Raw genomic sequence first — 17,016 nt, 5'->3', positions numbered from 1 at the left:
ACAAGGGGTTTCCTGGTGGTCTAGTGGTTAGGATTCAGTGCCTCCCCGGTTTAATCCCTGAGATAGACCTCATTATAGGCCCAAGAGAAATGAATAGGACCACACAGGCTTACAAAATGCTCCTGATTTTTTCCCCCCAGTGGCCGCACCTACAGCATATGGAAGTTCCCAGGCCAGGGACTGAATTTGAATCACAGCTGCAGCAACGCCAGATCGATCCTATAACCCACTGCACCAGGCTGGGGATCAAACACGAGCCTCTGCAGAGACCCAAGCCGCTGTAGCCAGATTCTTAACCCATTGTACCACAGCAGACACACCACAAAACGCCCCAAATTTTCTAAGAGCTTGCCCAGAAGATAAAACACTAATGATTCAAAATTTTCAATAAAAGCAATATTGTACTGAAGGCCAAGGAAAAAGGTGCTAAAACTACTCCACGTTTAAGATTCTGTTCTTTCTCCATTTGGTTAAACAAACTCAATCTATGTGCAAATAAAAAGAACTGTGCACTATGCCTTATGGCCAGAAATTACTGTTAAAACTACATCAACCGACCACAGTAAAAATGTCAAATTAGCAAGTGATTTCCAATGTTCTTATGAGGGAAGTAGGAAATTGTCTTTTGCTTTTTTTCTTTTTTAAATTTAATTTTTTTTATTTTTTATTTTCTGGTCTTTTTGCGTTTTCTAGGGCCGCTTCCCACAGCACATGGAGGTTCCCAGGCTAGGGGTCTAATCAGAGCTGTAGCCACCAGCCTACGCCAGAGCCACAGCAAAGCTGGGTCTGAGCCACGCCTGCAACCTACACCACAACTCACAGCAACGACAGATCCTTAACCCACTGAGCAAGGCCAGTGACCCAACCCACAACCTCATGGTTCCTAGTTGGATTAGTTAACCACTGCGCCACGTCGGAAACTCTTTTGCTTTTAAAATTAGTATTTTCCAAGTAAAATAATGCTGCATTTACAACCATCCTCTATTTATTTATTTATTTTTTTTTGCTTTTTAGGGCCACACTCGAGGCATGTGGAAGTTCCCAGCTAGGGGTCCAATTGCAGATGCAGCTGCCAGCCTATATATACCACAGCCACAGCCATGGGTAGTGGGAGCCACATCTGTGACCTACACCACAGCTTGCAGCAACACCGGATCCTTAACCCACTGAGCAAGGCCAGGGATTAAACCCGAAACCTCATGGTTACTAGTTGGATTCGTTTCCACTGCGCGACAATGGGAACTCCCCAAAAACAGAGTTGCTCAATTTGGGCACTACTGACATTTTGGGGTGGGTAACTGCTACACTGGAAGGTCATTCAGTGGCATGTCTGGCCTCTGCTCCGTAGATGCTCACAGCACCCCACCTTCGCCCCAACCCCTGAGCCGAGAATGTCTCCAGACACCGCCAAATACCCTCTGGGGAGCAAAAGCTCCCTTGTTTGAGAACTAGTACTCTAGAAGAAGAGGTTCCAGGAAGGTAACACAGCTCATCTTTCTTTCTTTCATGGCTACACCCACAGCATACAGAGGTTCCTGGGGCAGGCACTGATCCACATCACGGCGGTGACAATGCTGGGTCCGTACCGGTTAGGCCACCAGGGAACTCCTAGTTCATCTTTCTTAAAAATAAGTGGACTCGGGAGTTCCCGTTGTGGTTCCGCGGTTAGCAAACCCGACTAGCATCCATGAGGGTGCAGGTGTGATCCCTGGCCTTGCTCAGTCAGTTAAGCATCTGGCGTTGCCATGGCTGTGGTGCAGGTCACAGACGTGGCTCAGATCTGGTGCTGCTGTGACCATGGCACAGGCTCTGATTCGACCCCTAGCCTGGGAACCTCCATATGCCGTGGGTGTGGCCCTAAAAAGACAAAATTTTTTTAAAGCATTATTTAATTTGTAAAGTATAATTGTACATACAAGAAATAGCATTTTTTTTTTTGAATTCTCCTGGCTCAATCTAAAAAGAAGTCATAGGAAATGATCCTATGGCAATTGCACAAATTGTAACGTAAGCACACCGACAGACCCACGAAGGGATGATGACTGCGAGGGGAAGAGTTACGCGAGGGACAAGGCAGCGTTCTCAAGAGTCTCACGGGAGGTCCCGTCGTGGCGCAGTGGTTAACGAACCCGACTAGGAACCATGAGGCTGTGGGTTCCACCCCCGGCCTCGCTCAGCGGGTGAAGGATCCGGCGTTGCCGTGAGCTGTGGTGTAGGTCGAAGATGCGGCTCGGATCCCGCGTTGCTGTGGCCGTGGTGTAGACTGGTGTCTACAGCTCTGATTCGACCCCTAGCCTGGGAATCTCCATATGCCACGGGAAGCAGCCCTAGAAATGGAAAAAAGACAAAAAAGAGTCTCACCACATAAAATACTGCGATAATTTGGCAATATCTATCAAAATAACTTCTGACCCAGTGATGTGATGTCTTGGTCTTTATTCTGTAAATACCCTCAGTCATCTATCAAAGAATATAATTCAAGGTTCATCTCGGGTGGGATGCAGGCAACGCAGATGTCCAGCTGAGGTCCCGTCTGGGTTTCCAGGCACCACCTTCCACTGGAGGACCTGGGGCGCCGTGGAGAAACGGCTGATGCCAGGGCTAAGAAAGTGCCAGATGAACACGGAACACCACGCTGCACAGAAAAGCAGTAAGGCAGGCTCCCCGCACGATAAGGACGCGCCCCAAGAACGCGCCAGGCCACCGGGCCAGTGTGAGCAGCCAGGTAAGCGGCAGCAATGGACTGGGACACACGGCACACACGCAGACAGAAAGGCGACGGGTCAGGAAGAGGGGCAGCTGGAAACCACCAGCTGACAGAACTCGTGGTAACGCCTGATGCAGCCCAACATGGGAAACAAGCCTCAGCAGAAGCGCGGCCGCCACTCTTCCCGAGCATCCAGGTCACAGGAGCCAGAGGACAGAGGCGCCGCCGGGGATGAAGGGAGACCGAAGGGAAGTGGCCCCGGGGGTCATGCCGCACTGGGACGGGGACCCCACAGGCTGCTCTTCCTCCGAAGGACACTGTGAACAACAGAGAAACAAGAGCCCCGAACGCCCCGATCCGCAGCCTGGTATCTGCGTCAGTTCTGTGAGCTCTTTGGTCAGAAAACACGCGCAGAGGTGTTTGCGAATAAAGGGACAGGGCGCCTGCAACCCTCCCTCAGGAAAAACCAGATAGGTATGTGGCTGATTTGGGGCTGCAAGCAAAGAGTGGAGAGGACTGTTGTATCATTCCTTCAATTCTTCTCCACGTCTGCAGCTGGTTCCAAATAAAAGGCGAAAAAAACAAGGCAGAGGTGGATTCTGGCATCAGGGGCCACATTCCAAACCTGGGCCCCAACCAGCCCTGCCGCGGGGGCGCCCCCACTGGCACGATGACCATGGCAAGAGCAGCTGCACATGCTCTGGTTCGAGGACCAACTCAAAAACCTACTCAAGGGCTCAGGACGGCTCCTGGCACAGCATAAGGACTCAGCATGTGCTTATTACTACCAAGCCTTGTTTTTCTTACCCCAAGCTTGGAAAAAACCTACAAGCAGGTCAACGGGGGTGGGTTATACCCATAACCAGTGCACCAGGAACCTGTAAAGACCGAGAAAGGCCTACGGACCGAGAGGGACCGAGCTATGGAATGAAAAACGGAATGGGCAGAACGATGTGTGTGAAATAGAACCATCTGTGTGAAAACGAGGGCAAAAAAAACACACATCTGCCTGTGTTTGCATGAAGCCTCTGAGTGGAGACGCGAGAAACCACCTGAGTGGAGAGCCTGGATGTGGGTGGTGGGGAGGTACCACCATCGAGGATTTGACACATATAAGGACGTATATTTCATTCATATGTCTATATGTATATGTAGTCTTTTTAGGGCCCCACCCACGGCATATGAAGTTCCCAGGCTAGGGGTGAATTGAAGCCACAGCTCTGCAGCTACCAGCCTACACCACAGCCACAGCAATGCCGATCCGAGCCACATCTTTAACCACAGCTACTGGCAACAGGGGGATCCTTAACCCACTGAGCGAGGCCAGGGATCGAACCCACCTCCTCATGGATATGAGTCAGGTTCTTAACTCACGGAGCCACAACAGCAATTCCAAGATTTTATACTTTTGGAATTTTGAAATGTGTGAATATATTGCCTATTCAAGAACTTGAATTATGAAAATCTCCCCAAAATGCTGTAATACCAAATATTTAAGAGTATATGACTTGTTTCTCTTATTTAAATATCTTCAAAGTTGAAAACAAAGCAATGGAAATTTTACAGGATGGAGGAAAAAATTTTAATGTTTACATCTTAGACAGAAGCCTGTCTGAAATAACCTGCCTGAGGTGTAACCTCAGATTCTAATATTTCTCCACCCTTTTAACCTGTATGTTTCTGAGGCACTGCAAACAGATACAGACTCTAAAATAAACAGATTCCATTCTGTTGGAGTAATAACAAGTTAGTTATCGGGCCAAAGGGCTACATCACTGAAGTAAGTGCTAAAGTGGCCTGATCATCAAAGCCTCATATTTCAGCAATGGCTGCTATCACCATGTCACCGAAACATAAAACCCATGTGATACCATTCGATTATTTAAAAATACTAAGACATGGAGTTCCTGCTGTGGCTCAGCGGTTAACGAACCTGACTAGCATCCATGAGAATGCGGGTTTGATCCCTGGCCCCGCTCAGTGGGTTAAGGATCCAGCACTGCTGTGAGCTGTGAGGTAGGTCACAGACGCAGCTTGGATCCCACGTTGCTATGGCCGCGGTGCAGGCCGGCAGCTGTAGCTCCTGTTCGACCCCTAGCCTGGGCACCTCCATATGCCACAGGTGCGGCCCTAGAAAAAGACCAAAAAAAACCCACCCCAAACAGTAAGACAGCATACACCCACCTAGGTATGAACTCCTAGCCATTCGTACTATTCGAAACGTTCAACTGACGAACAGAATAAAAACGCAGAGCTGATCTTACACGGCAACTCCAGCCCGGGGTGGACGGTGGCGTTCTTGACCATGGGCGGGGAGTGGCGGCCGTCGTCCATGTCCAGCTCCGCGCACTGCGCTTCCCCGTGGATCACGGCCAAACCCAGACGCAGCCTCTCCGCGTACGACTGGGCCCTGAGAGGAAGACCAAGGCAGAGATTCACGGGAAGGCAAACCCAAGGGTCACTTTTTCACCGTTTTGTTAACCACAGAATGAAAGTACCGTCCATTTAGGGACGTGCGAAGCAATTACTTCTACAGATCAGGACACGAGGCCTAGGCTGGGTGGAAACGCAAGGGAGGTGAGAGGCAGGCTAGTATCTGATTCTAGGTCATTCTGGTCCTGGAACCCTTTGTCCAGTATTCGTACACTCATCTTCACAAGAACTCGGTTCAAAAAGGTCTCAAACACCATTGCCTGGGACGTCCTGTCATGGCTCAGCAGGAACAAATCTGACTAGTATCCATGAGGACGCAGGTTTGATCCCTAGCCTCGCTCAGTGGGTTAAGGATCTGGTGTTGCCGTGAGCTGTGGTGTAGGTCACAGCTGCGGCTCGGTTCCTGTGTTGCTGCGGCTGTGGTGTAGGCCGGCAGGTGTAGCTGCAATTTGACCCCTAGCCTGGGAACCTCCATATGCTGTGGGTACGGCCCTAAAAAATAAATAAATAAAATAAATACATAAATAAATAAAAAGACACCCCCCCCCCCAAACAAAACACTGCGTGAAAAGTGACCGTGGTCTTCCTGTTCTCTTTCCCTGGAGAACCTGAAGGAAGAGCTTACTGTTCCCTCTTGGAGAAAACCGAGTCCTTCAGAGAACGGCCCGTGGTGTTTGGAGACGAGAGGTAAAGCTGGGGTTCAGGACGTGATAGGATTTGGGGGAAAACGGGAGCCCATGCGCTTTCGGGGGCTGTTCTAAGGCCCACCCTTGATCCCAAAACACTTCATTTTGATTTCAGAAGCACCCAAAAGGGAAGAGAATCCATGCCTGGCTTAGTTACCTTTTTGCAGCATCAGGAGACTTAGCTACAATCACCGCATTTCTGTAATTTGGAATCTAGATTTGGAGAAAAAAATGAGGACATACTGAAAAGGTCTCAAAAAACCAACAGCTGGAGGCTGGCAGGATGTCTTTTTCCTCTATGATTCACACACGCAAACACAGATGCTAGAATCTCACTCACTCGTTTAAAACTTTGTAACCCTCGTCAATAGCATCGCAGCAACAGTAGGCTACATCAAGAAAATAGAAAATTATCAATTCTTGAAAGCCTTATTTTAGAAAAGAAAACATAAGCAGATTGCTAAAGGTACTTAGAAGGAAATCCATTTTTAATGTCTCTGAAAAAATCCGATGCTCTGTGCTTAAAAGCTGACCCTATCTGGCTGCCTCGGGAGCTACGCCCTAAGGGAAGGACCGCTGCGGCTGTGCTGTGCCTTTCAGTAGGGACACCTGGAAGCAGAGAAAAACCGCACGGGGTCTCTTGAGGACAGTGGGGTACGGGCTGGTGGCTCCTCACTTCTTCCTGGATGTACTGAAGCAGGAAAGGCGAGGCTCTAAGGTTGTCCACGGGAAAGCTGAAAAAGCCTTGGATTTCCTTTTGGTGAAGATCCATAGTGATAATGTGAGTTAAACCTGAAATTTCAAAACCAAAAATTACAAAGGTCGCCCCCACAAGTCAGCGGCTACAGTGGACACAAACTCGACACCCAACACCTGGTTCCTGACAGGAGCCTGAGGGCGGGGGGGTCGTAAACAAGCACCTTGGCTCTTGGGCTCCTCTGCACCGTTAGCAGCACTTAGTGCACCGAAGACAATGTGATGCCTGCAACCCTTCACACGGATTAAAAAACTAAAACTAGAAAAACAGGGCTTTCTGCCGCGATAATTATTAGCTTGGTGAAAATGAAGAGAAAACCCGGCAGGAGCAAAAATATGAGTAAGGAATTAAATACTGAAGCAAAAACAGACTGGAAAAAACAAACAAAAAAAAACCCCCAGTAAGCCTTTCATTCAAGAATCTAGGAAGATAGATTTTGAAAACCTTCTTGGGGAGTTCCCGTCGAGGCGCAGTGGTGAACGAATCCGACTGGGAACCATGAGGTTGCGGGTTCGATCCCTGCCCTTGCTCGGTGGGTTAAGGATCCGGCGTTGCCATGAGCTGCGGTGTAGGTTGCTGACGCGGCTCGGATCCCGCGTGGCTGTGGCTCTGGTGTAGGCCGGTGGCTACAGCTCCGATTGGAGCCCTAGCCTGGGAACCTCCATATGCCTCGGGAGTGGCCCAAGAAATAGTAAAAAAAAAAAAAAAAAAAAAAGATTACCTTCTTGGAAAAACTTAAAGGATAAATAAATATGAGGGCATAACTAGATCTATGATTTCCTTCACCTTCTGCAAAACGGTTTAATTTGGAATTGTGTTTAGTCTAATGTAAATGCGAGGCATAACAGAACTGATTCCCAGGTGTCTATAAATGATCCCAACGAGTGTTATTTCTGTACAAATATCTCCAAGTAATTTGAAATGTTTATGCTCTCGAGTTCCTTCTGTCCTATAATACAATACAATGTTATAAATGTAAGCTCTGTAAACTGCAGTTTTAAAGAATGTGATATTTACCAGTAAAATAAAATAAAAACAGAAGTACGAGAAGAAGAAAAAAAAAAGAATCTAGGAAGAAATGGTAGAGGATGGTGGGTCAAGGCATAAGGAATAAGAAAGCAAAATGACACACACACTAGAAGGAAAGAAATCCACAAAACGCAAGGAGAAGAGATTGAAGAGTTTGCAACAATTTCTATACACCCTACAGGAAGGGGTCCAGAAGGGTACACTGGCAGAAGAACAAGGAAGGCTCTCACAATCGACAGCGCTACACGAAACACATGTCCACCATGTAGATACACGGCACGCGGCCAAAGGTTATCGCAAAATTCCCAGAGCAAAGAACCAGAATCACCCATTCTTTACAAAACCACTGTGTATTTTTAGAGAGAACAGAATTCAAGTATGTTTCTGGGGACTCAAATACGTATTAGACTGGGGTTTTTTGGGTCTTTTTAGGGACACACCCTCGGCACAGCTGTAGCTCCAATTCAACCCCTAGCCTGGGACCCTCCATATGCGGTGGTGTGGCCCTAAAAAAGCAAACAAAAGAAAAAAAAAGTCCAGCGTTCCTCGGATGTACGTAAACAGAATTTAGTGAAGGTTTAAATAAATCGAGACCCAGAGCTTTCCTCTGAATGCCAAGATCGCCAGCTAAAATTTCAACGAGGATAAGATGAAATGCAAAAGCAGAGAAAATGATGAAAAAGTCCAAGATCAGAGAAGAGATGGAGTTCCCGTCGTGGCGCAGTGGTTAACGAATCCGACTAGCAACCATGAGGTTGCGGGTTCGATCCCTGCCCTTGCTCGGTGGGTTAAGGATCCGGCGTTGCCGTGAGCTGTGGTGTAGGTTGCAGACGCGGCTCGGATCCCGCATTGCTGTGGCTCTGGCGTAGGCCGGTGGCTACAGCTCCGATTGGAGCCCTAGCCTGGGAACCTCCATATGCCCCGGGAGCGGCCCAAGAAATGGCAAAAAGACAAAAAAAAAAAAAAAAAAAAAAAAAAAAAAAAAAAAAACCAACAAGATTAGAGAAGAGGAGAAAACACTGAAGCAAATCGCTCTGAAGCAGGACAGAGAGAACAGGAAAAGAATGGACACCTACGCCCCCAAGCAGAGCTACGCGAAGGGAGCCAGGCCGACACTGAGAGGGAGCAGGTCTCAGACCAAGCCGGCCAGCCGCGGTCTGGCCGGAGCCGGCACGGGGCGGCCGCACTCACCGGCTTTCGCCAGCATGGAGGCCAGCAGCTTGCACACGATGGAGCCCCGCTTGCGCATCTTGCTCTGCTTGCTGTAGGGGAAGTAGGGGATGACGCCGATGATGTTCCTGGCACAGGCCGTCTTCAGCGCGTAGGCCATGATCAGCAGCTCCATCACGGCCGTGTTCACGTCTCTGAAACAGACGAGAGGGGCCCTCTGGGATTCGTCTCGCGGACGAACCCCCGGAAGAGACCGGGCCAACCGGGGCTGCCAAGGTGTGGGTCACGCAGATCATTGCGCTGCCTTCGGGCGGCCCTCAGGGATGCGGGACAGAGCCTGGTACTCTTGTTTTGGCTGCACCAGCTCCGGTTGACACTCGGGGTTGCTTAAATTCACAGCTCAGTTATCCACTGCGGCTCTCCTGTCCCTGACGTGGTCACGGGAGTGGCAGGTGAAGCAGACGTGCTTGGCTCATGACCAGAGTTAACCCACGCCGGCTGGCACATCCCCGGGAGGGAGTCTTCTAAGGCTGAGGTGCGTGCACCTCGCCCCCCCTGGGAGCACACCTGCCCTTCTAAGTAGTTGCCGGTTTTCCTTTTGGGGGTGGAGAGAAGGGTGGGGGCAGGGAGGTCTTGAAACTGAATTTCCAAAGACCTCCCCCGTTCCCTCTTTCCTTGAGATACACAGATTCCTAACAAAGAAGAAAACCAACAGGACTTCCTGCTGTGGTGCAATGGGATTGGCAGCGTCCTGGGAGCGCTGGGGCGCAGGTTCAATCCCCGGCCCAACACTGTGAGTTGGGGATCCGGTGCTGCCGTGACTGCAGATTAGGGCATGACTGTAACTCAGATATGATCCCTGGCCCGGGAATTCCATATGCCAAGGGGTGGCCAAAATGGAAAAAAAAAGCAAAGAAAAGAAACTGAACAGAGACAAAGAAGCACACAGGAATCTGAAAGATACATTTTAATGAATGCTGACTCCTAACCTTTGCCAGGGCTGATCAAGCATCAGATGGGCTCTGCCGTTAAGAAAGTTAAGAGCCAGAGTTCCCATCGTGGCGCAGCAGAAACGAATCTGACTAGGAAACATGAGGTTGCAGGTTCGATCCCTGGCCTCGCTCAGCGGGTTAAGGATCTAGTGAACTGTGGTGTAGGTCACAGGTGCAGCCTGGATCCAGTGTTGCTGTGGCTCTGGTGCAGGCCGGTGGCTGCAGCTCCAATTCGACCCCTAGGGAACCTCCATATGCCGTGGGTGTGGCCCTGAAAAGACAAAAAAAAAAAAAAAAAGGGAAACGAAAGTTAAGGGCCTTGAAATCCTTCAGGATAATCTTCCAAAAAGTTCAACGATCTCTCTCTCCCCTGCCTCGCTCCCCTTCAGATGATCCAAGCATCTGCAAACACCCTCTCTTTTGCGTTCGGAAAAAAAAAAAAAAAGATACTCTCTTTTGCATATCTCCCTTCCCTCCCCGGATAAAGACGACCATTCCCCACGTCTCAGTCTCAAGCGAGGAGCAGGCTCTTGAGATAATTCCGCTCAGATAATTCAGTTCTTGAATGATCTGACCCAGGGCACAATGGAAAGCCCACCACCCACACAGCAGAGACTTAGTAAGTGGTGGTTGCGTAAACACGAGGATGAAACTTTCATCACGAAAGGCTTTTTAGCTTGAAGGGCAGTCAGGCCGTTTCATCCCAGCCTCTGCAAAGACAGTCTGTGTTCGCACCTGTGCCCCCGAGAGTCAGGGACGCTAAGACATCCCTTGACTCTGACTCTGACTCTTGACTTTTCCGCATCCGCATGCGACTTCCGACCCCCTTTGTAGTCGCCATTTGTCACCACTGTCGCAACGTTCTGCCGGGGACGTGGCTCCCGGAGGGGAGGGGAGGCGCAGCTGATTCTGGGCTCAGCTCGGAGATTCAAGTCAACTAGACCTTCCTCCCAGGCTGCCGACAGGTGACATCATTTCCCGGTTACCACTTCCTTTGTCTGAAATAAACTGGACCGTCCTTCTCTCTCCGGCTCCCAAATCAATCATGTCCCAGGTCTGGCATCGAAAGGTCCGAGCACGCACGACCTCTTTTTCCCTTTTCCCTTTTTTTTTTTAGGGCACGCACGACCTCCTGGTATAATCAGGACAAACCACTCATGGAACCCTTTCCAGGTGCTTAGGAATTCATAGCACTTGGTCAGTTTCCAACCCTTTTCAAGGGTTCTCATCCTGGGTCAGCGCCTCAGCAAATACTGGTTGAGCAACTTGATTCAGGCACTGTGTTCGGGGAGCAAGGCTGACCTCGCTGTCGTCGTGGTCGTGGGGGGGGGTCAGACCTGCCGGGATCACCCCTGTAATCCCCGGTCCCAAGGAGGGGCGCGGGGCCAACCCCCTTCCCAGCCAGGCTTATCCTCCATGCCCGAGGGGAGAGCTTCCCTTCCCCATCGGGTCATCTGGGTTGGTGCCCGTGGCTCTGAAGTTAACCTCTGGAGACCGCGTAGAGACTTAAACCCATGGGATCGGCAGCATCTCCACGGGGCCAGGACACAGGTTCGATCCCGGGCCTGACAGGATGGGTTAAAGGATCAGGTGTTGCTGCAGCCCCAACTGCAGCTCAGGTCGCAACGGCTCGGATTTGGGCCCTGGCCACAGGGCGGGCAAAGAAAAAATAAAATACAAGCTCCACGGGACCTGGTTTCTTATAGCAACTGCCATGCCCACCATACTTTTAGAGCTGAAGTGAACACAAGAGACTCTGGGAGAGTCTCTGTCCGGGTGGTGGGTTGGGGGCTGGCTTTGTGACAGCATCTCTAAGGCACAACCACGGACCGTGAGGTCTGGACGGCCCACAAGGGAGGCCCAGATGGTAAGATATTAATGGAACAAAGAACCTTTTACAGGGAGCCTGGATTTCAGAGTAACTTTCCCCTCGTTAATTACTAATTTCTCCCGTGAGGTTTTTATCGTTCACTTTTTCCCCTTCCTGGTGACCCACGCCAAGGGATCCGACAGGCTCAGCCCAGGACTAAAGACAACCTCCCACGCCCCACCCCTCATTGGTCAGGAAGGCGACAAAAGGCTTTTGTCACAGTGGCCTTCCCCATTCACTGAGGGCCACCGGACGAACTGGACACCAGGCCGTTACTTTGTGGGAGAGCAGCGTGAAGAGAAATTGGCTGGCAGCCTCGGCTTTGTTTATCTGTTCCCTCAGGCTGTTCCCAGCACATCCTGCCTGGTGCCTGTGTCTTTGTATCAAACTAGAACGTTCTTAATTGTTTCCCAACTAGTTTTCTCTTCTTTTCAAAGGGCCGCACCGGAGGCACATGGAGGTTCCCAGGCGAGGGGTCAAATCGGAGCTACAGCTGCAGGCCTACGTCCCAGCCACAGCCACGCGGGATCTAAGCCACATCTGCGACCTACACCACAGCTCACGGCAATGCCGGATCCTTAACCCACTGGGCGAGGTCAGGGTTCAAACCTACATCCTTATGGATACGAGTTGGGTTCTTAACCCGCGGAGTCACAACGGGAACTCCCAGCGCTCTCATTTTTGAAAGGCAAAAACAAATATAGAGTGGAGAAGAAACAGCTAAGGCCTATATTCACCAATTAAAGTGCCCGGGACCGCAAAGCAGCCCACCACCACAGAGGGGGGTCCTGATAACACGGCAGTAGTGGCGGACTTACTGTGCCCCCAACGCCAACACTTCAATCGCCCGAAGCGTGTGAGCTGTAAAGCTCGTTTAATGAGTTTTCTGTTGCACCAACATGCTTGAGTCTGGAACGTAAAACATGAAAACCGTCCTTCCACAAACACCTTGCAAGCCTCATCTCCGTCTTGCCTGGTCCCGGCACGGCGTCTCTGGGAGCCTGAGAAATACGACTTTGGACTTCTTTCCCATTTCTGGCATTCCCAAAGCCCCTGGAATGTCCTCAAAGGGATAAAGGTGTCCCGAGTTACGTTAACAGGTGACTTGGGGCTGCTAAGGGAGGGGACTGGTTGGCAGGAGACACACCAGGTGATTCGAGGGGCAGAACTTTCAGCCCCAGCCTCGTGACCTCTGGAATGTGAATCAGTCGCCAAAGGCTGAGGAGGTGATCAATCCTATCTAATCTATGTAAAGAAGCCTCCACAAGAACCCAGAGGCAGCCTGCAGAGGGCGTGAAAGCTCGGTGGGGACCCCAAGCCTTGCCCCAAACCTCTCTCCCTCCCCGGCTGCGGCCGCGGGAGGTCCCGCCAGGTGAGTAAGCTGAGCGACCAGGGCACCAACGAAAGGCCTCGAAAGGTGACTGAAGGTACTGGAATGTCCAAGCTTCGCTCTGCTGGTCTGAGATCAGCCTTATTACTTTGGGTAACAGCCTCTCCTCCTCCACGAGAGGAAAACCTCCCCCATCTATTCCTCCAGCTGGTGCATCTCCAGGAGCCGCAGCCTGGCACCCAGGTCCAGGAGGGAGCATTCGGGCTTTGGCTCCTGAAACAGCACACCCTTGGACGATGCCTATCTAAGGGATAAGTTCAAAGATCCCGACCCCTGCCCCTTCTCACACACAGGAAATCATTAACCTGAGCCGTCTGTTCTTCGGGATTAGCAATAATCTTTGCCGACCCACTGAATGGCTTTTCCCCCCCAGCCAAGAACTCCTATGTATCCTGGCTCCGCCGTCCCCAGGGAGTGGTTCCTCGGAGGCTTCTGGAAGGCTGCCTCCTGGGCTGCAGCCCCCAGGGAGAGCCCCCGGTGAAACCTGACGTGAACTTCAGGTTGTGCGTTTTGAGTGGACCATCTACGGCAGGGGTTGTAGCAGACAGTACTCGAAAGCGGAATTCCCTGCTAACGTGCCAGCACTGAGCTGTCACTAGAACAGTCGGCAGTCAAGCAGACCAAGGAGTAGTTTATACAAACCCAACCACAAACACGTCGCCCTCTTTGTGGGACACACACGCGCATCCCCTCGGTCCTTTTCCTCCAAGCCTTTCCTCCCCCGTCCCGTAAGAGATGCGGGAACTGCCAGGTGAGGCCGCGCTTGCTTTGATGCCACCCCACCCACCGAGCCACAAGGAGGACAAGGGTGGCTTCTAGGGCATCTCAAAGCACGTCCTTGCAAGGCGACGGCCCCCTCTTCAGGACAGGGCTCTGTGCAGCTGCTTTAAAGAGAAAGCCGTCCGCATAGTAAGGACGTCCAACTGCCCTCACGCTTATTCCACAAGGTTCGCTCTCTCTGCTGCAACTTCACGGACGACCCCCTTCCTCTTCCTTTGGTCAAATCTTCCATCACCCCAAGCACAGGTGGGGGGCGGGGGCGGGGACAAGCGACAAAAGCCTCCTAACTAGCCATTAACCCGCTCACCTTTCCCTGGAAAACGCGGGCGGGTTGTAAAGGTCGGTCAGTATCCCTGCCCCAGGGTCACTCCCGACGCATTATTAAATACTTCTACGGCCTTCCTGGTCACCGCGAGGGCTGGAACCCAAGAACTAGAGGAAGCACACACTTCCACCGCCAAGGAGACGCGCCACACGCTGTGGCAAGCTCCCAGGGGGGCTGTTGGCCGTGAGCGCTCTTTTGCCCCCCAACAGACTGTGAGTTTCCACTGTTACGACAGGTTCAAGGAAGTCAGAGCTAAAGCCGGGGAGGGAGGGATTATAGCAAAAAGGGAAACTGTGGGTACAGCTGTCCCTCGACCCTACAGGCCTGAACACGCATACAGTGATACCCAAACGTGGCAATCTGTGGTTAGAGGACACAAAACGGGGTGATGGTGACACCTGCCTCAGAGGGGGGGTGCCACCTGGACGGGATGAGCCACCTAAAGCCTCACACGCGGCACCAACTTCCCACACCGGCCCCTGCAGACTCAGCTGCTGCTGTCGTTACACCTCTTCCTACTCCCCAGACTCAGGGAAACGGCAAAGGCAGAGGAGCTCCTGCTGCAGCGCAACGGGATGGGAGGCGTCTCGGGAGCGCCGGGACGCAGGTGCAATCCCGGACCGGCACAGTGGGCTAAGGGTCCCGCACTGCCACAGTGGTGGCTTAATTGTGGCTGTGGCTCGGATCTGATCCCTGGCCCGGGCCGCGAAAAATGAGGGGAAAAAAAAAAAAAGAAGCAAAAAGTCAAGGGAAGAGAATACTTGAGAGCCTTGGAGAAACGTGCTATCAAAGCCAATCCTACAATTACGACATTTATTAAAAAAGATTACACTTTCACCCCGGCATCAAAGCCTCCACCGTGCCAGCTGACCGCGCTGGGCAGCAGCTGGACACGGCAGGAAGGCGGCTCATCGACGCCTCGGTCACTGGCAGCATCCGGGACACCTGACACGATGCCGACTCCGACACGAAGAGGCCACAACCTCTAGCTCCTCCTCCAACTCAGGGATGACCCCTGACTTCGTGGACCAGAACAAAGCCTCCCAGAGAGGCTCGCCTGCTGTGGCACCACGACTGCCCACGAGCAAGTCTGCGCCCATCCCAGAGGAAAAGCTCAAAGTCAGCTCAAATGCCAGGTGAAGATGCAGGTTAAGCTAAGGCTGAGATGGCTTAAAGACAGACAATTCCCGTCGTGGCTCAGCAGAAAGGAATCCAACTAGTACCAGGAGGACGCAGGTTCGATCACTCAGTGGGTTAAGGATACTGAGTTGCTGTGGAGTTGCAGACGCGGCTCGGATTTGGCATTGCTGTGGCTCTGGTGTAGGCCAGTGGCTACAGCTCTGATTAGACCTCTAGCCTGGGAACCTCCATATGCCGAGGGTGCGGCCCTAAAAAGACACACACACACATATCACAGTATCGTGGAGGCCAACAATAGCTGCCATGTGGGACTGACATATAAGGATTAAAATATATACAGGAGTTCCCACCATGGCACAGTGGGTTAAGAACCTGACTGCAGTGGCTCAGGTTGCCTGACGAGGTGTGGGTTTGATCCCTCGTCTGGCACAGTGGATTCAAGGATCTGGCATTGCCACAGCTGTGGTGTAGGACACAACTTTGGGTCAGAATCAATCCTGGGCCTGGGAACATCCATATGCCACCGGCGCAGCCATTTAAAAAAAAAAAGATACACAAAAAGTGTCCCCAAGCTGCTGGCACCCCATGCCACTGTGCTAACTAACACAGTCTCAGGAATGTAAGCTGATCAAGACATGAAGGGCTGGATTTTTCAAAGACACTCATAACCTAAGCAGCCCACATCCCGTGAGGGGCTGAGAGCAGATAACCCTGCAGGACCCGTACTCTCAGGTACGCCAGGATTCTCCAGGGCCGGCCCTCCCGCCGCAGGCAGGGAGCAGCAGATGCTATCTGCAGCAGGGACTCGCTAGAAGGCCCCAGGACCCCGGGCCACTGCGCAAAACAAAAGGCAGTGCAGGCGCCTCTCAGGACAGCTCAGAACCAGGAACAGCTACGCCGGGCCCTGAATGACGAAGGCTTTTCCGCTGAACGCAGCCGACACCGGCGTCGGTTCCCGTGATGGAGGGAAGATATTCTGCCCTTGAGGCATTGAAAGCTTGAAGAAGGGATCCAAGAGAACAGGTGATAATTAAGTACAGCGTGACAAGCGTGGCTGGAATTCCAAAAGACTGTACCTCTGCCCATGTGCGTCTTTTGGAAGCATTCATTTCAACACGCAGACACGTTTACAGTTGAAGGAAAATGGAACAGATGTTCACATGGACGGAGAGGCAGTTCCGACACTAAGAGGCTTAGAGGAAAAGGGATTAATAAATAAAGTTGGGCTCTTACCTGGGGATCGTCTGTATAATGAAAATATCTTGGCCACGAACAGATTCTTTTATTTCAACTCTTGTTTCTGAAAAATAACAATGTTCTATAGTTTCAAGAAAAGCACTTTGTGGAGTTCCCTGGTGGCCTAGTGGTTAAGGACCCGGCGTTGTCACTGCTGTGGCTCGGGTTCGATCCCTGGCCTGGGAACTTTCACATGTCTCAAGAGCAGCCAAAAAAAAAAAAACCCCAAAAACCTGCAAAACACAAAAGCAGACGTTTCCTCCGTGGCACCACGGATGGGCAGCATCTCTGGAGCACTGGGACGTGGGTTTAATCTCCAGCCTGGCACAGTGGGATAAGGATCCGGTGCTGCCACTGCTATAGCTTAGGTTGTGACCATGGGTCAGATAGGATCCCTGGCCCGGGGGCTCCACAGGCTGCAGAGCAGACAGAGTTGAAAAAAACCAAAACCAAAACCAGCATTTTATAATAAATGCAGCAATTGGAGGGAGTGAAGACGAA

The 17,016-nt window shown here is 51.4% G+C and overlaps 1 protein-coding gene across 2 annotated transcripts in view; it reads right to left on the bottom strand.

Moving 5' to 3' along the window:
- The window catches only part of PRPSAP1 (phosphoribosyl pyrophosphate synthetase associated protein 1), a 30,353-nt gene that overhangs the window by 5,714 nt on the left and 7,623 nt on the right, over positions 1–17,016 (bottom strand). Inside the window, exons 3-7 of one of the 2 annotated variants that reach the window (XM_003131174.4) lie at positions 16,513–16,579; positions 8,804–8,976; positions 6,503–6,618; positions 5,984–6,039; positions 4,972–5,117 (exon numbers count right to left, since the gene is read on the bottom strand). In XM_003131174.4, the coding sequence (XP_003131222.1) occupies positions 4,972–5,117; positions 5,984–6,039; positions 6,503–6,618; positions 8,804–8,976; positions 16,513–16,579 (558 nt within the window). The remainder of the gene's footprint in view (positions 1–4,971; positions 5,118–5,983; positions 6,040–6,502; positions 6,619–8,803; positions 8,977–16,512; positions 16,580–17,016) is intronic. The other variant, XM_005656921.4, reaches the window with a different exon arrangement.

The sequence above is a fragment of the Sus scrofa genome, chromosome 12, assembly GCF_054392235.1.
Source record: "Sus scrofa isolate SSC_HxYL_T2T_F1_AM1 chromosome 12, Sscrofa_HxYL_maternal_Yorkshire_Landrace_v2.0, whole genome shotgun sequence".
Classification (NCBI taxonomy): Eukaryota; Metazoa; Chordata; class Mammalia; order Artiodactyla; family Suidae; genus Sus; species Sus scrofa.
Note: the sequence above shows the minus strand (reverse complement) of the source record. Positions and strands in the feature narration are given on the sequence as shown.